General features: G+C 39.1%; 3 protein-coding genes across 3 annotated transcripts; 1 reads left to right on the top strand and 2 right to left on the bottom strand.

Annotated features, from left to right (window-relative positions):
- Window positions 1–96: 96 nt before the first annotated feature.
- Window positions 97–8,728, bottom strand: wdr1 (WD repeat domain 1). Its single transcript, XM_056768909.1, has 15 exons — window positions 8,571–8,728; window positions 7,673–7,794; window positions 7,483–7,573; window positions 7,265–7,412; window positions 7,006–7,186; window positions 6,781–6,858; window positions 4,893–4,973; window positions 4,586–4,819; window positions 4,293–4,380; window positions 4,047–4,203; window positions 2,975–3,062; window positions 2,785–2,895; window positions 2,502–2,675; window positions 1,055–1,199; window positions 97–820 (listed from the first exon to the last, which is right to left on the bottom strand). Exons 1-15 carry the CDS (start codon window positions 8,584–8,586, stop codon window positions 714–716), a joined length of 1,821 nt encoding a protein of 606 aa, XP_056624887.1. The 5' UTR covers window positions 8,587–8,728; the 3' UTR covers window positions 97–713.
- A 679-nt stretch (window positions 8,729–9,407) lies between these two features.
- Window positions 9,408–15,802, top strand: LOC130437558 (zinc finger protein 518B). Its single transcript, XM_056768906.1, has 2 exons — window positions 9,408–9,910; window positions 12,242–15,802. The coding sequence occupies exon 2, from the start codon at window positions 12,402–12,404 to the stop codon at window positions 15,219–15,221; it is 2,820 nt and encodes a 939-aa protein (XP_056624884.1). The 5' UTR covers window positions 9,408–9,910; window positions 12,242–12,401; the 3' UTR covers window positions 15,222–15,802.
- A 1,143-nt stretch (window positions 15,803–16,945) lies between these two features.
- Window positions 16,946–27,438, bottom strand: LOC130438463 (cytokine-dependent hematopoietic cell linker). Its single transcript, XM_056770394.1, has 18 exons — window positions 27,427–27,438; window positions 25,263–25,308; window positions 22,525–22,565; window positions 22,391–22,430; window positions 22,109–22,152; window positions 21,987–22,023; window positions 21,693–21,755; window positions 20,975–21,009; window positions 20,843–20,862; window positions 20,605–20,763; window positions 20,502–20,526; window positions 20,184–20,205; window positions 20,038–20,089; window positions 19,920–19,945; window positions 19,605–19,699; window positions 17,608–17,685; window positions 17,358–17,513; window positions 16,946–17,272 (listed from the first exon to the last, which is right to left on the bottom strand). Exons 1-18 carry the CDS (start codon window positions 27,436–27,438, stop codon window positions 17,117–17,119), a joined length of 1,107 nt encoding a protein of 368 aa, XP_056626372.1. The 3' UTR covers window positions 16,946–17,116.
- Window positions 27,439–27,595: the final 157 nt, after the last annotated feature.

The following is a 27,595-nucleotide window of genomic DNA, read 5'->3' as shown; positions in this document are numbered from 1 at the left end:
ACTGAAGAAATAGTCACATACAGATTTACCAACACATGAGAAAGAATATATATATATTTAATTAAATGTGACCAGAAGATACAACATGACCAGAAGTTGCATAAAAAGAGTTTTATTATCCTTAATAATATAATTATGAATCACATCCACTCAAAAATGAACCAGAGAAATTCAAACATAAACCGTAAATGAACAACATGTGAGGGTTAGAGGAGATGAAGCTCTTGTTACTCCAGCTCAGACACTTTCTTCTGTTCATTTCTCATGATTATTGCTCCCTTACATCCTCTCCACATACACACACACACACACATACAGGAGAGGAGACGTCCGCCACAGAGCTCCTGGAACACACGGTCACGTTAGGTTTCGAGAACTCCCGGCCGGGCGATGAACTCTGACCCCTGCTTCTGGAATGTCACAATGACAGAGTTTCCGGACAGATTGGAAGATCAAGTGCTTCAGTGTTTCTGAGTTCATGTCTGTCTGTCTATCTGTGCAGCGATACACAAGATCTTTCCATTGTGTGTTTGTTTATTAGCTGAATTACTGTTACGAGCTTCTAAACCGCATGTGAAACGCACATGGCAGCAGTGACATACAGACAGACACAAGACAAAAAGCCATAAAAAGAGAGAGAGATAGAGAGAGAGAGACAGAGCGAGTGAGACGTGGTCTCTTTTCCTGTTGATCCCGAGAGCTTGTGCGTGAGTTTAGATTTTTAAGGTCCACTGTTTCACACAGGAGTCGTGAGAGGTTGTGACGAGCGTGTTTGGATTGAGCCACGCCAGACCACTGACGTGATGCAGGCGATGAGAGTCTGCCACACAAACACAAACAGATTTCATATCAATACACAAACAATTACATTGTAAAAACACATCAGTTCTGACAAATCCAGAAGCGGATGAAAGATTTCACTTTCCTCAATGAAACAAAAAAGGAGAATTAGAGATCAGAATTCTACAAACAAAACAGCGTTGCGCAGAATTTTTTTTTCAATAGAAGCAGACGAAAAGGTAAACTACACTGTGTGTGTGTGTGTGTGTGTTACCTGGGATTTTGATCCTCTTGTCAGGATTGCTGACCGTCCACACATAAACCATCATGTCCATTCCACCGGTGGCAAAGTGCTCATTGTCAGGTGACCAGGCCAAACAGACCACCTTCGCGTGATGTCCGTAAAACTCATTCTTCTCCTTAAACACACACATTCAGGCATTCATCAAACTTGAGACATCATCGAATCTCTTCACTTAAACATGAACTTTCAGCTTTCAGAAACAGAAACGCCCTTTAAATCTTTCTTGAGCTCTGAGATTAACACACGTTATGTTGGATCATAAAAGACAACGGTGGTGATTCAGATGGGCGAAATCCACAGACTGGACTTGTTTGGTCATTCTTAATGCTTTGTGTGATTGTCTGCCTTTTTATCCATGGTTTAGATTACGTGTTGTAATGTTGGTTAAGAAAACAATACACAACGAAAAATACACGAGAATCAGGACTCCTACAAAGCGAGTGCTCAAAGTTCTTATTATAAACTTCACTTCAGATTTTAGATTCTTATGCAGCAGTCACACTAGAATTTGCACAATGCGAAATTTGTTCGGAAATGGGAAAATGGGCGGGAACAGGAATACAATCAGTCACTACAATTGAACAAGTACAAACACGCACAACCACACAAAATTCCACATTTCACAGTTTAAACCAGTGGTTCTCAACTCTGGCCCGCGAGATCCATTTTCCTTCAGAGTTTATCCCCAACTCTGATATTAAACACCTGAACAAGCCAATCAGCGTCTTTACAATAGATGCGTTCAACTTAATGCGGCGCTGCGCAAATCTGTCATCATATGACATTTAAGTACCGCAAAAGAGATTCAAGTGCAGATTGTTCGGTACGCATTTGAATCGCTCTCGCGGTACTTTAATGCGATATAACAAACAATCTGCGCAGCCCAACATTAGGTTGAACGCGTCTGTTCCTGAAGTCACTGATTAAACTCTTCAGGTGTTTAATCAGAGTTGGTGCTAAACTCGACAGGAAAGTGGATCTCGAGGGCCAGAGTTGAGAACCACTGGTTTAAACTTTACCATCCGCTCCTGTTTCTATTGCCACCGCAAACCAAGCCGCTTCTCTTTTTATAATCTTTTTTTATGTGGATACCCGGAGCTGTACGATACATCGTATTACTTTTATCGAAACCGCAATAAAAGGTTCTTGTTTAGAAAAATGTGAGTGAGGAGGTCTGATAATCTGGTATGTCTCAACAAAATCCATGTCAGCAATTTCGCAACGAGACTGGAGCCGCCTGGAAGAAGCCCCTCCCATGATGCGAATTCACGTCAGTTGTGAAGTAAATTTCACACGAGAATGAAGCAAGTCAACTCAAAATGTTCAAGCGTCCAACTACGTGCGATTTACCGCTGGTGTGAACGCTCAGTTAGAAAATCGTATCATAAAACTAATATAGCTGATCAGTTTGATTTACCGTGTATCCGTCAGCGACATTGAACACACTGACAACCTTCTTCTCATCCGTGACTGCGAGGAACGCCCCGTCCCAAGAGTATGACATGTCCGTCACAGGCCCCTGAACATCCAGAACCTTCCCATCATCCTTCAGGGTGTTTCCCTGAACAGAGTACAGGTGCACCTTTCCATCCTATAGCAACAGATCAGACAAAAACAACGCTGTCAACCTACCCGAGCAGATGTAAACACTGAAACACAACTAACTGCAGTGGACTAGACAGTTGTGATTGGTCACTTACAGCTCCGCCCACAGCCACAGTTCCACCCCCGGGTTGACAAGCGACAGCTTCAGGCTCGTACCCGAGACCGTCCAGAGTGAAGAGCTTCTTCTTGTCTTTCAACAGAACCAGCTGCACAAACAACCTGCGTTTATTCTGTGTTGTTACACATACATGACAGCACATGTTGTGTGTGATATCAGTTATGTACCTGGCCAATACACGCAGTGACAGAGACGCCTCCCGGACCAACGCTTACACACTTCGGCTGCATGTCCATTTTTATCACATCAGATGCACTGACACACAAAATAACAGAACGTGTTTTGAGGATCAGCTTCAACAGTGTACACGATCTGATCCCATTTGAGTAACAACATTTTCACATCTCACAAACATAAATGTAGAATTTAATCACTTTTCCTAGATAGCACCTTTAAAAGTTGCACCTCAAAGCGCTTGGCATAAGACAGAGAAATCAAGTAAAAGAAATTCACATTTATTATCAGATTCAAGGAAAACAAGATAGAAACAAAGAAAGAATAAAAAAATACACTAGACAAATAATACAAATCACAACTAGAAAGGCACATAAATCACATAAAAACTATCATAAAAAAGTATGTTTTATTTTAAAATTAAAAAAACAGTTTTATTCAAAGTCAAAATTTAAAGGAGAAGTTCACTTCAAAATGAAGATGTCATAATAATTTACTCACCCACATGTCATACAAGCCGTTTCTGTGGGAAACAAATTAAGGAAGCTTTCCAGGCTTCTTTCCATGTAATGCACTTCAACGGGGGGGGGGGTAAATTTCTGTTTCATCGCAGCTTCAATGGCTCTACACAGCACCAGCTGTGTTTTTATGTTTAAAAACTATATATATTTTTTCTTGGAAAAAGACCAATCGTTTGGCTAGACAACACACTTATTCATCAGCTGGTGTCGTGTAGAGCCGCTTGAAGCTGTGATTAAACTGAACTTTGGACCTTAACCAATAGCCCCCTGTTGAGGTGCATTATATGGAGGAGAACCCCGGAAAACTTCCTCATATGCCAAAATTTGTTTCCCACAGAAGAAATAAACACAAAGACGGTATGACATGTGGGTGAGTGAATCATGATGACATTTTCATTTTAAAGGGAACTCGAGACCCTTAGACAAGAACTGAAATACAACACTTCAATTTGAATTTGAATGACCTGAATATTATAAGAATAAACAAATATTTACTCATATTTTTCATTGTTCATATTCAATCCCAGAGGGCTGATCATCTCACCTGTACTCCTTCTTACTGAGGTCAGTATAGCGAACCGTATCGTCCATGCTGCAGGACACCAGACGACCGGACTCATCCACGGCCATCCTGGAGACCTGGTTGGAGTGTCCCTTCCCCAGAAACTCGTCATTATCTCCGGTCTCAGAGTCCCAGTAATGTGCACACACACGACGTCAAGGACAAACACTTTCACAACATTAATAAAACACAATTCAATCGTCCAATCACGAGAGAAATGAAGGATATTAATGTGTCCATCATGACTGCCTGAATAGATGTTGGATCGTCCGTCCGCCTTATGAACCGTGAGACACTGGATGGATTTAGTGTGGCCCTGCACAGAAACACACAAAACCATAAACAACCTGTCCGCTGCGTGCAAAACACCTGCCAGATGAGGAACAGTCTGCACTATTTCTGCAGCGTGTGCTCTTTAACTTATTTTGACTAATGGGACATTAAACAACACATCCAATAAACTACATTCCCAGCAGACCCGACAAACAGAATGTCAGGACACAAAATTGCGCGTCGCTCACTTTAACGGTGCGCAGCGGACGGTCGGGGTTATTCCTGTCCAGATAGTTGATGTAGCCAGACAGAGAAACACTGAGCAGGTGATTCTTCTGCCACAGACAGCCCAGCTGCTGATCCAGAACATCAGCGCCCATGTTAAAGGTCGTCACTGTCGTCCCGCTGCCGACGTCCCACAGTTTCACCGTCTTATCTCCTGATGCTGAGATGAGCTGCGTGCTGTCAGGACTCCAGCTGACCTGAGAGACAAACATCATCATCATCATCATCATTATTTCAGAGCTCGTGAGCCGTAGGCGCACTGACACTCACAGCATAAATGCCTCCGGCATGAGCCTTCTCTCCACCCAGAGAGCCCACCTTCTCCCCAGTCTTCCCATCATACAGCAGAATCTGAAACGAGAGAAACATGAGAGATGAGACGCACAGAATGACTGCTACAGAGAGAGAGATAGAAGCTCTAAACACAGTCCTTTGCTTTGTTTACCAGTTTCAATTGAAACGCATCTCACAATAGAAAGGCCTCCGCTCACACTCGAAAAATAGATTTTTACCCTGTCATCACGCCATGAATGCACCAGAGCTAAAGGATAAGGGGACTTGAGGGAAAAGTGACGTTAAAATGATTTTAAAAGTCAACATTAATGTCACCATGAAACGGAAGTTGCGATTGACTTCTTTTCCCTTTCGTGACGTGTAATATAGTGAAACGGCTTAGAAAAAAAACGTAGGGTGGGACTTTATTTTGCCCTTGGCTATTTGATTGGTTTGTTGTTATTCAGTCTGGAGGGGAGGGCTAAAAGCACCTGGCCATTGGACAATGAGTATAGTCATACCTCTTTTTTTGTTGCTGATGTCATGAGGTGAAGAGTTATTGAGATTGGGAGAGGAGCTTAAATGGGTCATAATTGTGTTCATGTTATAAGTTCCCCATGCATGTATTAGACACGTAACATTGCAGAAATAAAAGTGTGGGAACAAAAGATGCATTCTATCTAAAAGCAAATGCTCACCCAGACCTGCCTGACTTGACTAAGACACCCAAATGTACACGCAAGTAAGGTGGAGTACCTGTCAGAACAATTAGAGAGGAACCTGATGTTCCAAATATGGTCACAGGCTGGCCAATCAGAGCACACCTCGCTTTTCAGAGTCATGACCTTTGTTAAAAAATCTGTGCGTTTCAGAGAGGCAGAGCAAAGAGGACATTCAAACATGCACCGTATGTGGAAAATACAGCGTTGTTCAACCTTAAATCCTGTTTACATATTGAGTTACATCTAAAACAAACAATAATATTAGTTTTAGCCATGTCATAAGAATCCTTTAATGATTTTGAGTAAAGACTGTGAAGTGAATTTTGAAAAAATAATGGTGCGCATGGATAAATCATTTATAATAATCAATGCAACACGGTGAAAAAAAAAATGTTCATTCCTTAAAAATCAAGTTGTTTTAAATTGAAATATGTGCCACCATGGCAATAAACGCAACGTTATGTGAACGGGACATCCCAATTATTTAGGATGAATATGTTCTGGACTAAAACTTTTGACAACTTTTTTGATCTTTATTATTAAATCTTTACATCTTTCATTTTCTTTTAACAAAATGACGCTCAAAATATTTGCTCATTTTATTCCTTACAAATAATAAATGGATTAAAACAGTACTATGACAAACCCGCTTATATTAAACATACATTTATGAATAAAAAACGAATAAGATGGATATTACTTAATAAAGCGTTACGACACAAAGTAAAATAATTGTTATTTTAATAAATACACAATTACAATAAAACGAATTCCCTGATATTAAACAAAGAAAATACTAACAAGCCTTGCCCTTTTGTCTCTGCCATCGTCCTTACGCGCCTGACTGACTTAAAAACTGCACAGCACGCTCTTATAAAGCTGACGCTGCTAAATTCATCTAGCGTCCGACTGAACAAAATGTTCTTTATTTCTATAAGAAAGAATCTTTTAGTGATTGTAAAATAGTTCTGTTTAAACAAATAAAATACAGAGTAGAAAGAGCTCATTTTTTACACTACTAGCCAAAATATAAAAATGTTAATTAAGTGTTTATAAAACAAATGTGGGCCTCCATTTGTTTCTTTGAAACGGACCTCTGAATGGCAAAGGCTGCCCCTGACCAAACACAAAGATGTTCTTCTCATTCAAATATAAACTCTCACCTGACCGTCGGCACCGGCCGATGCGTAACGATTCCCATCAGGAGAAAACCGCACAGAGTTGACGAAGCGACTGTGATCCTGCACACACAAACACATCACCAATAATAAGATTTCCTGCGCAAAACACCCTAATCTGTTAATCTGGTGGAGTCACAGCACACAGTGTTGTGTTTCTCTCTCTTGGATTCATTCTGCTTGTTCTCTCCAGACGTGTGAGAAACTCACGCTTGTGGTGCTTTTATATTTAAAGGGCGGCCCCTCCAGGAAGGTGGTGCAGTTGTCGTCGCTGCCTGTCACAAGGCGATACGGCCGCGTCTGCTTGATGTCAACGCTGTTGATGATCTTACTGTGACCCACGATTTCACCCACCGAGGAACCCGTGTCCCAGAGAAACACAGCCCCAAACCTGAACAGACAACAATATTCAATCAGATTTCTGTCTGACACAGACCACACGCTCCTAGAATCCAAATCGGTCGCTCACTTCTCTCGGCCCTCCCCCACCACAGCGATTCTCTTGCTGTCTTCGGTCCAGGCGATGTCCTTGATCTTGCCTCCGAACGGCTGATACTCGTACTTCAGCAGATGCTCCTTCTGAGTGGTGTCCCAGATCCTGATTTTCCCGGACACATCTGCAGAAGAAGAACCGGTTTAAACATCGTACAACGGTGCAGACGAACAGCAGATGTCACCCTGACTCACCGCCCGACGCGATGTAGAACCCAGTGGGGGCGTACTTCGCTACGATGACCTGATGAGGATGTTCAGTGTAGATGTCTGCGATCGCAGGGTTCTAAAAACGACACAAAACATCACGACCTTAAACAATCGCCAGGTGTGAAGATTTCAGCAGCGACAACACATAGAAACAAATGCTCATCAGAACACTTACGTCAATGTTCCTGATAATGACGCTCTTGCCATTAGTATACAAGAAGTTGTTTCCTTTTGGATCTCCGCCCAGGACTTTGGCCACGCCCCTCTCCATTTGAGGCAGGCTGGCAAACACGCGCTCTGTAGAAAAACACAAACGGTCAGATCATAAAGTTCTGGATTCATGAAATAACCAAAAGGCGCTGAGAAATCCAGCATATTGTCGGCTGATTTTAGGGAAACGAAACAGAATTAAACATGGTGAAATAGCACTAGTACACTTTTAAAGCTAGAAGACACCAAAAAAAGATTGCAATTTATTTCCTAAATAAAGAAAGTTTTGAGATTCAGTTCAGTTTGTGATTGACAGATTCAGTTCAGAAGTCCACACGCCCATGACATCAGGCTGGAGTACACTAGAAACATTACAGTATATAGTATGAAATTAGTAAGAATTTCATAATTGATGTATTTTTTGCACTCAGTGTTTACGTCAGATGAGTATATGTGTACTCCAGAAACAGTATTTACAGTAAGAATAATACAGTATGGTGTGAAGTAAGGTATCACCACAGTTGAATACACTCACTGAGACATGAGGTGTGTGTCACCGTGTAATAAAACAGCGCAGTAACACACAGACATTCATAAACACACACACTCTCTCACAAACTCATACACAAACACACACGAGCGCGCGCACTGCTGCAGCTTTTATCACCAGAATCAGTGCGAGTGCGAGTAACCACATCTATACTACACCATACTATAGCACAATTATCACCATTAACTAAACTATACTAGCATAACCATCAACACTAGCCCAAACGTTTGCATCCAGTCAGCAAACACACACACACACACACACACACACACAGGCTCGCGCTCGTAGATATCAGACACAGCATCAGACTTACTGAGCTCGTAAGACATATCGGCTTATTTCCTCCGGTAAGTGAACTGAACGCAGGTGAAACGGGCCCGTCCGGATCTGAGCACTTCTTCTGTCACCGGCTGATCCCTGAACGCGGAAGAGGCGGCGGCGCGCGGCACGTCTCGGCTTTGCCTATATATGGTAAAGACCGTTCGTCTCGCTCACACGCCTAGCAGGAAGTGACGTTTAGCTGGAGAAAATGTACGACGGTTTAAAGGACCGTCTTTTGTTTATTTGTTCGATTCTTTTTTTCACGGTTTGAGTTTGTCTGCTCGGGGCTCATGATTGTTTGCATCCTTACGTGTGCAAGATGACGTGCCATTGGTTTCCCCACGATGATCCATGTTTAGTGTACATTATGTTATGATAGAATGCCATGTGTTCGTTTTACGAAAGAAAACTCTAAAATAATGTGAGAAAAACGAGTTACAGTAACATTAGGTGCGACCTGATCTTCAGTCCACCCGAAACGTCAGACGAGTGTTGGAACAAATAACGAATGATGTAATTGAGACATGATAAACACTATACCGAAAACCTCTACAAAAGAAGAACAAGACACTCGTGTTTTGCACTAAAATAACTAGCTTAAGACGATAAACCTGGCCACGTGTAAAAAATATATTAATGTATACTTAGTTTAACTCATTTAAGTATTGTTTATTTGTTTCATTAGTAAAGTATTCTACATCATTTTCCGTTGGATACATTTCCAATTCATTTTTGCGCATTTGTGAGGTTTACTAAAGATGTAAAGACGTAGATCCCCCAGAGAAAATGTGTATTTAATGAATTCATCTTCATGGGTCATTTACAGGAACTACTTGTCTGTATTGTTCTCATCGATCTTAATCGATTTTAAACGATTAAAATACAAAAACAAATATAACTATTTAAATTGAAAATAAACAGTTTTCCTGTTACGTAATGGTAGGGTCATGTGACTGGATACGGTTACAGCATTGAACTGACCGAACATTTGTTCGAAAGTGTCAAACATGACTCAGACCGACAGCGAAACCCGCAAACAGCCGCAATAAACTCTACAATCTACCGTTAATCACGCGCGTGTACACGTTTCTTTACGTAACAAGACCACTGTGTAAAATGCGGGAGCGCGCGTGAGCTGTAGAGCTCTACTGAGGCAAACAGCCAATCAGGTTCTCATGTTTTGTCACGCGTCTCGTGCACCCGCACCCATACTGCGCAGACACATCAGCAGAAAAAATACATTGTGCAGACAAAGATGGAGTGAATAGTTTGAAGTATGGGAGATATTAGCGCACCACTCGCTGTTTTTTTGAAGAAGAGCATGCTTTTAAGGTTAGTATAAAACGAGCTGTTGTTATAATCGCGTCGGTCATCATGGCGGCTGCGGGTTGTGCTCGAGACCATTTGTCGAGTACACGCACATGAGATCTTCAAATGCATGATCGGCGCACGTCAGTTTTAGATTTGCCTAAAGTCTGTTGCGAAAGACTGTTGTTTTGTTTCGTTTTCCGTCATATCAAGGGACCGTACTGCAAAAAAATCGTTATTTACTGATAAATTTAGCTCTGACAAATTTGATCCTGACTCAATTCGTCGTGAAGAGATGAGACAGGAGTGTGAGTTTGTGAAGTGGTGTCAGCATGTTGTAGTGTAAAATAAAGAGATATTCTTTTCCTCGTGAACTGCAGAAAACATTTAAAACTGTACAAATGATTCTGGAGGTTATTTTCATTTTAAAGAAATCATTTTGGAAATAGAAATTGTGTCGAATGTCTTTCAAGGATATCATTTATTTTATGATGTAAACCAATTCATTTACATGAATTCATCATCATTTGGAAGTAATAGGATATTTTTCCATGCTATTTTTAAACCTTACTCTAAAACACTTTGTTTTGACAGATGCCCCACATGTATGACTTAAAGTCCCCCTGTGGTGAAATTTCAAGTTTTTAATGTTAAAAATTCTTTCATTTTAAACATTGCAGAGTATTTTCTCTATACACTGTAGTTTACCAAAGAAAGTTTAAAAAATGAAGTTAAAGGGCCTGATCAGATAGAACGCATCTTTTGCTGTGAAACGGGACTCTTTTGAATTGTTTATAGATGGCAGTAAGCGTTTTGCGCGCTATTATGCTATATATTATTATATATATTTCTGCCGCCTGCTGCGCGTTTTAAGTGGAGCGTCCAAAGTTGAAAAAAAAACTCAACTCTGAGCAGAAAACCGCTTGACCTCATGTGTGCTTTTTCCATTGTCCAATCGAATGAGTGGAGAGGCGGGGCAACGGACGTTTACAGATGCTCGGAACAACCGGAGACATGGAGGAGAAACTTGTTGTGGCTGTTTCGGGTTACCTAGCAACATACAAAAAACGCTGGCCGCTGCTTATTTCAAAGAGTCATCAAAAGACCAGCGTGGCGCGCCTCGCGTTTTCGAACATGTGATCGTACCCTAAAACTGTCTCTGTTTTTGGACATCATAACCCTGTAAGCAATCACTTTAACAAATTCAAGCTATAGATGCAAAACAATGCATTGAAACTGCCGCTGCTGTATCAGCTCTGCTCCTTAAACACGAGCACACGCTGCTCACACGTTGAATGAGGCATCTAATGCTGCGTTCCAGACAACTCTGAATTCGAATATTATGTCGTAAAATATCTGACTTCGGACCTCAATACATTTTCTCTCAATCATTAGCATTTTACAACGTGATGTCACTATGATATGCTTAGAGAACGTAACAGTAGTCTATGTTATTGTTACATGGTAGCTCTTCAAACGTAGGCATTTGTTCATAATTTCTGGATGTATTAACGTTCATGTTACATACATATTACGTGTTATAAAAGTAGTCTAAAGTTTGTTTACGGTTCACTAAAGCTGGCGATGTGCTATTCACCATCTTGTCCGTGACGTCAAATGATGCGTCTCGCTGAGATCAGGGTTGATCGATCTGCCCTGAGTTCAGAATTCGGATAACAGACTTGGTTTGCCGTTCCGGACGAGATCGCCAATACCCAAAATCCGAATTGTCTGAGCTTTTCCCAGAATCAATGGTCCCATTGCATGGAGCTGGGGGACCAATTCACATGTTCATGTTTCTTATAGACTAGTGATCCATTTAAGGCATGAAGAAATTATCACATGAAAAAACTTTTACATATGCTATTTAATGCTTAAGGATCTGTTCAACAATTATTGAATGCAGTTCGACTTTTATTGTGTTGGTCTGGCAGTATGATTGTGTAGAAGCTTTACATATTAAAAGTTTTTGCAACATTTTCAAAAATGTATAAATACTACAATTAACAGAAAAAGCAATTTGGTACACTTAGTAAAAACATTGTTACTCACATGTGTTTGGAAATTACTGTCAGATCTATTGTAGTTTGCATGACACGGCATTATCTTTTATTTTCTGTCTCTATGAAAGGTCTGAACCTTACTGTTTCTGGTAAAAAATTCTAATCTAGAAAGCACACAAATAGACAGTTCTTTACTGATGTAATCTGGAATTCATTTGAATAAAAAGCTTATCTATGCTTACCTAATGTTTTAAATCACAAAGCTGGGCGTTGACACTGCACTACACTTTATTGACTCTTTGTGAAGTTTTTTCTAATTTCCTAAAACACTCTTCTTTTCTCCATTGTGCAGGTTAAAAAGGTGTTCTAAAATGCAAGACTTTACTACATTACCTTCAGTGTAAAGAAAAAATCCTCCAGCAGGAGCAAATGTTCATTGCTGTGAATGTAACCAACGAACACAGTGGATATCGGAATCACTTACTTAATTTTCTCACCCTAATGTCCTCACCATGCGCTCACAACAAAGTTTCATGTCTTTTTTGAGCAAGGATGAAGCTGTACCTACTAAAGACAATGATCGTCTGTGCTGTGCAAAATGCCGTTTTTCAACCAAAGACATGGACCTATTCCAGAGGCACGTGTCTCATCATAAAGAGGTGACGTTCTCTTGTGCACTCTGCAGCCATGTTTCCTACTCCATAACAGAGTCTCAGAAACACGTTGTCTCACATACAGGCTCGTACCCATATCGATGTAGCTTCTGCTCCTATGGAGCCGTGCGGAGAGATTATATGGTGAAGCATATTCAGCGTATACACAAGAGATCAGCGGAAAAAGGTTTTTTTACTAATTTTGATGAAATCACCCCATCCTGTGGACACCCATCAGTCACTGACACTCACAGAACATCAGGTTGGCCTGAAAGGCCTGAGCATTGTATGAATCCCAGCACAGCTTCTCAATCCAAAGGAAACGCGCATGTCGAATACCTTAGCGGAAGTCAAACGAGAACCAGTATTTCCAAGACTGTTAGCAAAACCAGCAGTGGACATTCCTACTTGACCTGCAGTACAACAAGACAATCTGTCGCCAACACAACACTTGCTCAGACACAGTTTACAGGTGCTGCTCCCAGCTACACTTCGAACACGAGTAACTCATTAGGCAACACTACACAGGTGGTTCCAAGATCTGGGCAAGAGAATGGAAATCTGTCAAGTTCTCTGGTCAGTGGGGATAGTCAGGTGGGAAAGGTAGGTTGTAGCAAGCCAATCTTAGAAACACCTAGTCTGAAAGCAGCCTTTACAAGAGTCCCAACTGGTTGTACAGATACACCTTTGATAAGCCAGAGGAGTGGTGTTCCTGAAAGGCCAATCCATTCCAAAAGCATTCCCAAAATCAAGGTCCAACTGCCTGTTGAAATGACCAGCCCTCTCAGACCGCTTCTTAATATGCCATCGGGAGCATTAACCCAGAGAACAGTTACAACTCAGAATGGCCAAACTGATCACCGGGTCAGTCAGTCCGTAATGGGGACAAACAGTCTTGCGTCACAGAAAAAGAATTTGACTGCAACGCTCATCAACAGTCAGGTCAAACATTCTGAAAGAAGTCCAGTGGTTTCCACGCAGAGAGAACAAACTACAGAAAAGAGCATTCGGATGAGAACAACCCCCATAATTCTCAGAAGATCATCAGCAAAGAAGGCAAGTCCCCTATCCAACGTTCAAGTGGAACTGTTAGCACCGTTAAACCAACCCATTGAGCACAACAAGCCTTTGACTGTGTCCTGTCCAGAGGAGATCAATATTCCTGCTGGCTGTTTGGTTGAGTTGGTTGAGGTGAAAAATGTCAACGGGACTCGGGAGCTGGAGCTTCGCCTTGTCCCGCCTAATGGAACCCCACAAGAGCTGAAGTACACTGTGGACAGATCTACACCAGTCGCTACTGGAAAAGAAATGTCATTCAAATGTCAAGTTGCCACTGAGTCTACAGCAAGTCCATCAATGTCTTTAACCGGTCAGATGGCGAAACAGCAGCCACCTTCAAGATGCTCTGTTCAAAGTGTCAGAAAAACTCAACACAAACCTCAGCATTCCTCAGACATAGCAGTTAAGACCGTGAACAAGCAGAACCAGAAAAGCAATGGTCCAGCGTTTAAACCCTTGGTGGCGGCTTGTGAGGGTACAGAAGTGAGTTCTGAAGGCCTTCCTGTGATCTCATCAGTGTTTTCTCTTTGTCCCACACCTACATCCACTGCAAGTGTCTCTCAATTCGTGTCAGAATTTAACAACAGCAGATTGCAAACAAATGGGCCACTATTCAAGCTACAGCGAGAGTTGAAAAACATTTCAGATGATGAAAGTAAGATGTCAGCAATGAAAGGCTCAAAAGAAAATGTGCGGTCAGTGGTCTGTAGCATTAGCATTAAAAAGGAGGAAGAAACTGAAGAGAAACCCAAAGTTGAAGATATGGAGTTCAAAGAATCCAAAACAGAGCTTGAAACTGTTGAAAACAGCAAAACAACTGAGACTTGTGGTCAAGAGAATACAACACCGAACATGCTCGAAAAACGCTCTAATCTTAATGCAAGAGATTTGAATGACAACCCAAATATGACTAACTCTCCAATAGCGGGCATGCAATCCAACAAGAAGAACGTTTCGGATAAAGACAAGCGAGATTCCGAGTCTCAATCTGGAAATGACCTTGAACAACGCAGTTGCCAAGCTTCCCTCATGTATCCTAAAGTGGCTTTGGTTAGGATTCCAAGTTCACTGCTAGAACCCAACAAGAAGGTTCCAGAGACGCCACCACAGGAGGAGAGTTTGACGGCACGACCTGTCCTCTACTGCAAATTAACTGAGCAGAACATGTCCAGTGGTCATGAAGGAGCCATCAAGCTGATCTTAAAAAGAGACTTCCCTAAAGACCAAAACCTCCATGCACCTCCTCGTAAAAAACGCAAAAAGGGAAAAACCAGAAAGCACAAGTCGGTTTCAATGAACTTTCAAAGTTTTTTGTCTAAAGATCGGGAGCTGAGATTAACTCCTCTGAAAGAGGACCAGCTTGTCAAGCTTCCTGGTCCAAACCAACCTGTTGTGGTTCTGAATCATCCAAATCCTTCAGTTCAGATGGTCAGTGTTGGCGTCCAAACCCTGAAGAACTTTAAGTGGATACGTTCGGTCCATCACTCACAGGAACAGAGGGAGGTTCCAGTCAGCAATCAGCCTTCATTGAAGATGAAACTGAAAAAGGTAACTGGACAAAAGTATCGAGTAATAGAACTGGTTGTGAGAGGACTTTCTGAAAAACTGCTAAATGTCTAGTATTGACTGATATTGATTGAGAATAGTATTATTGACTGACAATTTAGAACTGTACCAGTGTTTTAAATTACAGTGCCATTTTAAAACTACTTGTATTATAACGTTTTTACTTGTTTGTGTGCCGCATTTTATTTCCGTATTGACGATTTCAATATATTACCTACGACTGAAGTCTTTTCTGGACCTTCTTGAGACATTGTGTTTTAGGTAAACATGTTGCTTATTCTGCTGCAGGACCTTATACCATTTCTTTTACTGTATTCATTGTGTTCTACGTCCCTACAGTTATCTATCTGTGCCCCTTTGTAGTTACAGTGTGTTTGATCCGTTATATGGATTCGTATTGAAAATAGATTTGAAACATTGTGCCAACATCAAAGTCTGTTCATAAGATGATATATATTCACTTGTCATAATTGCACTCCATCTTTTTGATCAGAATTGTTTGTCATATCGATGTTTTGTGTCTTACACCACTGAAGAAAATTGTGTTCATGTACTGTAGTGAATCTGTGCTGTCCACGCTCACAGATTCATTGGTAATGTACAGTGTTTGTCCACAAATACACTTCTACACATTATCTTTCTTGAAGCTTGTGTCTTGTGGACTTTAAACATGATGATGTTCATTTCCACTATTTTGTGTAATTCACTAAACTGTTAAAATTGTTTATCACTGCTGACTGATATCTACCTCAAATCATCAAACTACAACTCTCAAGTGTTCAAAAGCTATGTATACATGCAACCATAATATCTGCTTGTAAATAAAGCATGATTGAATTGAAAGGCATTCACATAAACAGTTAAATTAATCCAATTGAGCTTTAACTAAATTACTTTCCATCGGATTGGTAGGGGTGAAAAAAAAACTGTATTTGGTGCAAGAACCTTAATTATATAAGGCACTGGCAACATACATTATTTGTTCTTATTACACGCCTGTTTGGAATGCCTGATTCTGATTGGCCAGTGGCGACATTTATAACACTAATAACACACGGTAACCCGGATGCAGCAAAATATTTTGACAGGTTTTTTTTGACAAATGTATTATAAATATGTCCTTTAGTAAAATATATGACATTACATTTACAAATGATTAAACCAATTTGTCTGTTCGTGATGTTTGAACATCGTTTCTTTCTTCAAAACTGAAACTAAATGGCTTTTCCTCACAGAAGGTCTGCATTCTGTAAAAATGAGCTAAAATATTTCAAATTCACATTGGCCAGTTTTCCTCTCATGTGACAAGTAGCCGTGTAATAAGCGGCATAATGTACGTGCAGCCAACTGTTATCACAAAATAAACCCCTTCAGTGAGATACAAGACCCTCCCCTTCACCTGAGCACACTGTTGGGGATTATTTCTGCGATAATAACCGGCTGCCTGGACATTATCCCTTACTTAACATTAAATAAATAAAAAACAACAACCTCACCCACAAATCTTGACTTTGTAAGTATTTGACAGCCTGTGGACTTGAACTTAAGTTTTAACTTTGCAAATTGATAATAATTAGGTTACCAATGTTTAGGGTACATATCTATACTGTATAAAAAATGGGGTGTGTGTAAACGTACCTAGTTATAAGAAAGAAAACAAGCGGTTGACCCTACACTGAAACAAAGTTAAACCGTAAACAACGCTTCAGATGCCTTTGTTTTATGTATTATAATTAGAATAGGCTAAGAAACGAGAAAGAAATTATGATATAATGATCATCAGTAAATCAGAGGATGTGTTTCTGAATCAAGTTCAGATACACACCAACATTTTAATAAATGATTTATTAGTTATGTTACACCAAATGTCTGTACAACAATACATTAAAGTCTTAAATAAAACTCAATGACGTTTTAAAGACTTCTTTTTAAATCTGTGTCGGGGATGTTTAGCGCAACAGTTCTGTCATGTCCTGCTTTGTGACCGGGTACATGAGGACACTGTGTCTTCTCGGGTTGTTAGCTGCCAATATTTTCCGTCCATCAATGAGGATGATGGGAAAGATGGAGTGGAACTTGATGATGTCAGTGACGGAATCAAACCTCTGAAAGACAGAAGACAGGACAGCTGAAGCTCTGCTCGACCCTACGCTCTCTCTCTCTCATGTGAATCGTGTGATCAGAACTTACTTCACTGTTTCTGAGTCCTGTTCCCAGAGTGTATTTACAGGTGTCCTCACAGAAACGAATTTGAATGTTGAAAACCCTTTTGTCGTAAAACACAGCGAGAACAAAGGGTTCCTGGGTAGTGTTCCTCGAGCAGTCGCGCACCAGGAAGGCACCCTCCTGTTCATAAAAGCATTTCGTATAAACAGGGATGGAAAACAATCAGTTATATGAACTTAATTTCTCATGTCAAAGAGAAATATTGAAAGTGTACCCGGTTGACCAGATGAAGAGCATGTTCAGAGTCTACGCGACTAAACGGGCCAACATACCAGTTCTGCTCCTCTAAACCCTGCACGACACAAAAACAAACAGATGTCACCCTTCAACACAGACTCTTCAGTTTCATGTTCTTCAAGTCTTCTTCAATAACACATACACTCTTAAAATAAAGGTTTCTTTCTTAGGCTACATTCTCAGAAGCTTTGGATAAAATTCTCCCGATGCAAGAAAGAAATGCTTCTTATAGAAATCTGTGTACGGTTTTAAATACAAACAGGCACTTAAAGCTTTGTAGCAACCCCCACTGTCTTCTGAAGAGGCACCATTTGCCCCTCTCAAGATCACAGGGGTGCTGTTGGGCGAGATGTTTGTTTATTGTGGGGGACGTAAAGGTGGTGTCCTGATTGGGTCATGTTAGTCACATGGTCAAGAAAAGGAATACAACGGAAAGGATCAAAAGGAAATCAGCCTCTTCTCCTCTGAGCTGTTTTCTTTCAGGTCTGCCCTGTGACTTCATCCTCTTCTTCTTTATCTGAGCTCTTATTTAAACGATCCGTAATGCAATACAATATAGTCTTATTATCGCAATGCTCTCCCACATATGAACAATTTTGTGAAAATGTCAACCTTACCAGGACAAAGTTTAGTTTCTACCAAAGGTTTTTACAACACTACTAACACACATGTCAACATTTGATGGTTTAAATACCCATTGGTTTTTTGTTTCTGGTTTGTGCATTTTAATTTACAGGAATTCATCGTCTTCCAAAAACTCTTTTGTACTTTTTTCACACATAGATTTTTTTCTGCAGAGCATCATATCAGAATAGGAGAGCAACATGCAACGAGTCCGTGTTATTTTCGGGGAAACTACTTTGATGAGCACCATCAGTGCTTGTTTATTGATATTACAATGCAGAAGCCACGTGGTGTCATTTGCCTGTCAAATTAGCGCTTTGGAGCTTTTACAAATTTGACCGGAAGTTCAGAAACATATGAGAATGCACTTTATTTGCACGCCACTTCTTTCATGCGTGCTTTTATCGGAAGGGAGACAGAGAATGCACTGATAACACTACCGATTTTATGATGCAGAGCGCTCTAGATGAATTCTGATAACAATCAAAAGAAACCGAGTAGAAGCGTTACTTGGCTTAAAGGGGTGGCATTCTGACTTCTTTACAATGTTCGAACATATAAATCTGTTTTGTAACTATTTTTCTTAGTCCCTTACGCGGCAGCATAGAGAGCAGGAGAAGGAGCATGCGCAGACGTCACTTTCACTTGTGTGCAGGAGAGAGAGTTTAAGTTTGTGAAGTTCAGGTGTTTGTTTGTTCACTGTATTCGGGTGATGAATGTTATATAAACGGTGGATATAACTTTGGAGTTGAAGATGGTTTTAAACTCATTTATGGAGCTGTTCCAGCGCTAAGAATGCCGGAATGAACCACATGCGGTTAGTGAAACTGATGTCTGTGTTTTGTTGACAATGTGCTTTAGTTAAACATACCCCCCCCCTCACGCGCCTTATGATTTCAGAAGTAATCTATCTATCAAATGTATCACTCTTTTATAAATGTGATCAAACAATTCTACTCTATAGGTATTCTATAGGTAGATTAATATGAGAACCCCGTGTTAGGGCCGCTTTAACTTGTCTCTCCAATATTCAGAATTTGCAATACCAAGCTCAACCGCTAGATGTCAATGTACCATACGCTTTCTTTAAATACGACCAAAATACAGGACCAATTCAACAAACTGCTTATAACAAAATTCAATAAATCGTTTACTTAATACAATTATTATACAATAAAAGATTCATATTAATTAATATTAACATCAATTAAACAAATTATTATTATCAGACACTAGCCAAACAAAAAACATTAACTGCAGCCCCGGCGCGCATGTCCGATGAAACTATCCTTAGACCTTTGACAAAAATGATTTTTTGTTTGTGACCTGTACAGTTGTGTGTGTGTGTACCTGTACAGGTTTGCTGTGGCTGCTGAAGCCGCTGTGGTGTGAATCTTCTTTAGTTGGTGGCCATTCATGGTTCTGCTGTCTTCTGAAATGTGACTCTGTCATAAAAACACTTTGAGCATCATGACTGATGATGTAGATTGAGATGTGTGTGTCTGTGTGTGCATGCGTGTTCTTTACAGTGAGATCTAACTCTTAATCTCACATTATAAAAGTTTTAATAAGGGATTCATCAGCAATCTAAAGTGAAATCTTTATTTCTGAATCAGTGTTTTATGTGTAAATCTGGACTGTGATGTTGTATGTGTGGATTTGTACCAAAGTTGTGTTCTGTCACACAATCACTGCAGGTTAAAAAACAGACAACAGAAGAGAGTTAATTCATGATATGATGCAGTTAACAGCAGTTAAACATGATACAGAGAAACATCTGAACCTGCTGAGATCCTGAGAGTCCAGATCCAGAGACAACCTCTGACATAAATGAGCTGAATAACAAAAAACAAACACAAGCCATCAGACCGTCAATGACAATATGATCCAAATAAAAACATCAAATAATAGAATCACATCCTCACTTACCTTCAGATGATCGACTTTTAACCTGGGAGTCCAAATAGAGTCATTTACACAAATTATTTATCATCATTTACTTTAAATGAATCAATAATGTTTTTTGTGGTTTTGTTGAGCAAATGAAATGAAAGTTTATTTAATATGTTTAAGTAAAAAGTTAACCAATGAACATGAACTTTATAAAGCAACTGCAATTGTTTCTCTATAATAATTATAATAATAATAATAAGAAATGATTAAACAATATTTTTGCTTTTATAGTTGAGGTTTGTATTTGTATGTAAATGCTGTAACGCAGAGATGTGTAAAAAATATTAGACTTACATTCTTTATTTCACTCAGACCTGATCTGAAAAATAAACACAACATTTCATTACAGATAGATCACGTGTGTGTGCGTGTGTGCGTTTGTGCATGCTTTGCTCACTCTGTCCATGTGTGTGTGTTGTTTTGGTTTCTGTTGTGTGGTGAATTTGGTACTGGTCTGGATGCTGGACAGTCAACAGTCTTGTTTCGATGCTCACTGATGGTCTCTGTTGGTAGAGGTGGTAAACTCATCTGATCTCTTGGTAAATATCGAACCGGTCTGAAAACAGAGCACAACAAAACTCACACACAACACAACACAGTCTTCAGTTTTAATACTGTTGAATGAAGTTTATTACCTCTGTGGGACTGTAAAATCCTGCAATGACAGAAAACAGAAGCTCATGGTTTCTCTCATCATATACAGAGTGTGTCAGTGACATGAGGTACATATAAATATATTTACAATAATATAAAGGTTTAGATTTTACCCTGTCAGCTGATCCCAGTAAAGGTAACCTTCCATCTGCAGAGACACAACACACACAGAGTGAGAGAGAGAGAGAGAGAGAGACATTTTAATATAAACAGTTGCATATTTTACGTCATGCTTTCAGTTCTTTTTTTTGCGCTCACACTGCATGTGTACCACGCCCGGGTCCAACCGCACCGTGCTCTGGGTCACTCAACACAATCACAACACAAATGAAACAACACTATATCACTCACTGAGAAACTCAAACAAATGAACAAAGTCAAATGAATCCAGTCTGTACACAGTGACAGATCACAAACTTAAGAGGACACAAACTCAACACACACAAACATGTCCACACTGTCATCAAACTCCACTTCCAACACAATGCACAAAACACACGGATATACAGACAGTGTCCATAGTCCACACACTAGACGTCTGAAAGTCTGTCAGATGATGAGAAACTGTTGTGTGTGTGTTAGCTGCACAATATGTGTGTGTCTGTCACAACACAAGAGAAAACATTCAATCTGCCCTGACCTGATGTTTACAATATATCCTCATAACATTATATTAGTATATCTCTTTATTCTGCTACTTTGTTTAAACTATACTCTATTTTTGTTGTTATATATTTACATATATTATATTATAAACCACTTTAAGTGCACTACACACATCACACTTTATTACATTTGATTTGATGATTATAATGATCTTTTTTTGTGTACCTGATCTTGGGGGTAATCTTCTCCCGGGTTTGAGGTCTCTGTTGACCACTGGCCCTTTGCATCCTGTGAAACAGGAAATAATTATGACACTGATTACAGTTATTATGGGATGGATTCCCCAGACTGGAATACATGATGACAGCAGCTAGCTCATGTTGTGTTGTTAAGTGTGTGCGTTTCACTTCATCTCTGACCAAACACACCTGTCTGTGATCACAGTGAAACCTCTACAGCTGTTGTGTTATTGTGTGTTATTGTGTGTTATTGTGGGTTATTGTGTGTTATTGTGCTCACCTGGCTGGACAGTCCGTGGAGGAATGTACACACTATCCTGCAGATAACAAGTACACAAACTCACATGACAAGTAGACAACACAATCTGAGATGACAACAACACCCGAGATGGAAACACTTACTCTTGTGACATGATTTTTAGGTGATCGCCCATCGGTATATCTGTCTGTTACACACAGAAAGAGAATGAGTGAGAGATCATTTTGTCATTTTAACGTTTGTAAGATTCTTTAGTTGCACAAACAGACAGTTGTCACTAGATGGAGACATTACAGATCAACACATTTGTTGGCATTGTTAAATCAAAGTAAAATCATTTTTTTAATTGTTGCTGCAGAAGTTGTTGACGTGGTAATAAAAAATGATGCTTTGTGGGTTTGTCTGAGTTTGATTGGTGAACAAACCTTTTGCGAGTCTGTCACGATCCAATCTGTTAATGCCTTCCTGAAAACACAACACAACACTGATCAATAACTCATCACACACATGCACACTTACACACCAGGATTTGATGTGGAAGCTTCAGTTCTTCACTCACCATTACTGAAGAAGACACATCATTTCTGAGATGATCTCCTCCTGTCAACACACAAACCCACAACAGATGCAGATGAGATAGTGTGCGATGTGCGGAGCACATGCAGCTTCGTCTGACACAGATCTAATTTTAGTGTGAAGCTCTCGCTGGTTTCCTGTCATCTTTCCTGTTCCAGTCAGTCAAACATTCACTCAGCTGATCTAAGAGCAGCTCCACACACATCAGCGCTCTGAAACTAATCCAACAACACCAGTTCTATGTCCAGTTCATGTAAACGTTGGGATCAGTGCATGACAAACGCATCGCTGGGATGTCAGGAGGTTGCTGTGCAGTAGTTATGGTGATTGTAGGAAGTGTGCTACTGTGCGGTTGCTAAGTGGCTGAAGTAAAAAGACCCCACCCACAACGTTTTTCTCGTGTCTGTGGGAGAGATTTTTCACCTTTTTATAACATCACACAAAATCTCCTCAATACACAGCAGGAATACTGACAAGTGTATAAGAATCCCGCATTAAAATGACACGATGGGTCATTTTTAAACATACTCAAAATAAGGATTTGTTCAATTTAATTAACCTTTTTATGTCAACAGGTTCCACCTCACTGGATTACCTTGAATTTAAGTAAAATGATCTATTTCAGTAAACTTAAAATACTTACATCAAGATAATGTAATGTTGTTTAGTTGAGTCAGAGCCTTTTGTTGTTTTACATCATTAACTTGATGAAATTGGATTATGTTAACAAGTATATTGACATAAAACCAGTTTAAAAAACAACATTTATCGATTAGGGTTATTTAATGAATTCACCCAAGAATATTTTATTTACATTATAAATATTAAGCAGACATAATGACGGTATCAAATAAAGAGAATGCAATAAAAATTCAACATTTATAAATATGGAAACCCCACTCCCTAACCAAAGGCAACACTTTTCCGAACAATGGTAACCACCAAATTTTTTTTTTTTTGACAAACTCTTCAAAAAGCTTAAAGATAACTGAACATCAAACACTTAAAGTGTTTATTTGTACTGAAAAATGCATAAAATAACACTTATGTAAGAAAATAACTTAAAAAATACAAGTTATACTCAAAGCATGCTGGGAAATATTGTAAATATTTTATGTTTACACAACACATCTCCTTTCTCGTGTCCCAACATGAATAGATTCAGTTGTATGACTTAACATAATAAATCATGTCGTGACCAAATTTTCTAAAAGTCGAAGTGAATTGGACAAGCAGCAAAAACCTTTTTTTATTGCAGCATCATTCGTTTACTGCTTACTAGCTTATATTTTCATATTTCAACAGTTTGAGTCATTATTAGTAGGTTGTTGGTTGGCATTTGATGTGTGAATATCTCACTCTCCACATTCATGTGTCTGATGTTTAGTGTTTATATATTATGTAACACTCGAGGATTTTTTAAGAATCATTTCTCACCTCATTTCCATTTTTATCCACTAGTCAGATGTCAATATTAAGCTTAAAATGTCTTATATTATATTTCAATGAAAAAGACTGTTAATAACATGTTTAATGTACAGTACCTGTCACACGATTCCACACAATAAATAGCAGAAAAACATACTAAACATCCTTCATCGGTGTAATATTTCACTATCTAAACTATTATTATTAAGATGTTGATGTGCATTTGTTCAATCAGTTTTATTAATGTAAATATATCTCAATAACGTGTCAAACGGAACTCAGATGTGTCTTGTCTGCAATCAAAATATTATTGAAGATATCAATATCAACTTAAACATTTCTCGTGAACATAAATAGCCTCATGACAGCATGACAGTGTTCTTACTGTATTCTCACTACAAGATTATTAGATTATAGCAAAAAAATAAAAAGACAAGTCATATCAGCAGATAGAATGATGGTTTCAGGGCCAAAACAATAACACAATCTATCTGTCCATCTATCTCTTCAACTATTAATATCATGCTCAGATCCTTTTATTTATTTATGAGCTGTGGTGTTTTAACAACTTACTGTGCACATCTTAAACTTTAAACGTCAAAATGAACAACAGTTGTGTGAATATATTCATGAGGTGAACACTGACGGCCATAAAAGCTGATGTTCGGAAAGGCTTTCAATGAAAAATTATTAAGTAACACAGGCCCTTTAGTTGTTTGTTATTTGATTTATGTATATTTATATTAGATTTAAGCATGCATTTTAAAAACACAAAAATACAAATATCGGATACTAGTTGTAGTGCGCTATTGCAGTATAATACATACTAAACTAGTAGTGTACTGTCGTGAATTCATATTGAGCTAGTGCACAAATGAACAAATGAATTTTTACAAATGAAAAATGAACTTGTAAACTATAGCTGTGTACTCAAATTAAACTCAAAGGTGCACTTTTATAAACTAAAAACTAGGCCAATTTAGTTAAAGTGTTCTTCTGTCAGTGTCTTATTTTTATATACCTGACTTTTTTTCTGAGAAGCACATAAAAGTATACTTTCTTATATTCAATTTAAAAGAAGTGAACACAGAGCACATTTGAATAAACATCTTCATCTGTTAGTTCATGTATGAACTCATAGGGCCAGAACCCACAGCAGGTTCACCAGTTGACTTACTACATTCTAATTTAGTAAAGTTTGCAAATTATACAAACACTAAGCAATACACACACACACACACACATGTGCATGAAGACTAAAGACACAGAGCAGAAGAGTGAACAGCAGCTTACCTGCTCTTGTTGAGCGCAGCAGGGCGATGTTGGACTGTATGTGTGTCTGTGTGTGAGAGAGAGAATAATTCACAGTTATTCTGGTGAGTGTGGTGATGCCCCCCCACACCCCGCTGGGACTTCTTGACTCACTTCCTGTGTCTGTGATTAACATCAAACCTTCTGTACACAAAACACACACACACACACCTTTAACCCATAACAAATACTTCTTTAATTTATATTAATAAACATTAAGATTATTTTATTCTTTTTATTATGGCTAATATCCATGTGAATGACATGTCCTGTTGGGGTCTCTTACAAAAGACACACATGCTCGCGCATACACACACAGACACTGACACACATACTTCCAGTCTATCATTCATCATTGAGCAGAGAACAGTCGCTCATTTGAGTCTGTCAGGATGAGTGTATTTTGAGTAAAGTACTGTACAGGAAACATCTATTTATACGCACACACACTCCTATGATAATTTCTGTTTTAGATTATAAATATCTTTCAGATTATCAGAATGGTGTTGTTCAGCAGAAATCAAGCATGGCGTCAGTTCTGTCAGGTCACGTGAGTCAAGCTTGCATCAGCCGATCACCTCAGGTGCAGCTAATCAAAGTTAACCAATAACAATAATATATATTTATATAGACCTTTTCATACATAAAATGTAACTCAAATGCTTCACAGGTGCAAAAAAATTTAAATATTACAAATGACATAAAACAATAACTATACCAAAAAAAGTAAATAAAGGATTAAACACAGCTCCAACCACTTTTATGACTGAAATAAACAATTGTACATCATCAGCATACAAATGATAATTCATGTCACACTCCTGAATTATACCACCCAAATGGAGCATATAATGAAAATAAAACTGGCCCAAGAATTGATCCTTGAGGAACACCATACAACAATTCATGAGTATCAGACATATAATCACCTAAATTAACTAAAACGATCTGTAATATATGTTTTGAACCAATTTAAAACTTTAACAGAGAGACCTACTGTACACACATTTAGCAGAATACAATGATCATCCGATCAAACAGTTCTTAAGAGAAAATAATGTATGTAAGATGAAAATAAGATCAATTACAAGTGCAATTCTTAAATATTTTCTTACAAACATAAGAATAAAGGGCAGGCTTAGCCAATGATTATACTATATCAGTAATATGTCCATTTGATAAACATTTTTTGTGTAACAAGCACCTTGTGACTCACGTTCTTAAGTAAGCGTGTAATGTGTTAAAAGGCATTAACGAATATTATAAATATACTTTAGCCTATATATTACGACATCATAATATTTGTGTGTATGTAAACATTTTGCAATGTATGTAAAACCACTGCGGATTATCCAATAATGAAGCCTAAATATTGGTAAAGTAAGGCAGTTAGACGTATTGAACATCATATCAACATAAAATTCAGAATGGGCTAGGAAACAACACCAAATAAATGTCAAATAAACATGCACCTTTTAAATTTTGGTCCACCGCCGGAGTATTTCAACAATTTATAACGCGACATCATCTCACAAATCACCATAAAAAAACATAAAAAGTAACCATGTGCGTATTTAAAGACAAACTGTGTTCAAGTTCGTATATTCAGACAGACGATAACATAGACATGTTGTTGGAAACGCTGTTGTACTCGTTTCATTAATGCGTCACCAGAGAGACCTCGCGCTCCCGGGACAGTACTGGCGACACTTTTCCACTGAATGAAAGCTAAAGTTTATCAAAGATGTCGCTAGATTTGTTGCTATGCTCTTCTTTTAAACAAAGGCCGCTCAAGAGCTCATAAAAGAAACAGTGCACCTGCGTGTGTGCGGGCCAGAGAAGTGCGTGGCAGAATGAAGAGCGGAAACACTGTTATGTGACATTTTCTTCCCCTTGCTTGGGCCCCAATCGTGCATGAGCCCCATGATGCCCATTGGATAATCTGGCCCTGTCAACATGAATATTAAAATCGCCCACAGTTAAGATTTGATCATAACTTTAGTGACACTGATATAAAACAGGACTGAGTTTAGGAGCGCAATATAAAATGTATTTTGTCATACTACACACACTAGACCGCGTGCTATTTAAGTTGCCTTTCTTTGCTCCTTATTAGATGATTAATTGTGCCGCACTCAAAATTCACCTCCATCCCCATCTCGAATCATTTTAATTGAATCCTGTTACGCATCATGAACTGTTCTGGTTCCCCGGGGGCTTGTATTGCTGAGACTTTGCCCAGAACACTTTCATTCTGCCAACCTTAAATATTGCTATTGTTTAAAAATTTGATGACAGTGGTTTGTTTGTGGAGA

Source organism: Triplophysa dalaica, chromosome 16 (assembly GCF_015846415.1).
Source record: "Triplophysa dalaica isolate WHDGS20190420 chromosome 16, ASM1584641v1, whole genome shotgun sequence".
Lineage (NCBI taxonomy): Eukaryota > Metazoa > Chordata > Actinopteri > Cypriniformes > Nemacheilidae > Triplophysa > Triplophysa dalaica.
The sequence above is the reverse complement of the archived record's forward strand: the minus strand, read 5'-3'. Positions and strand labels throughout refer to the sequence as shown.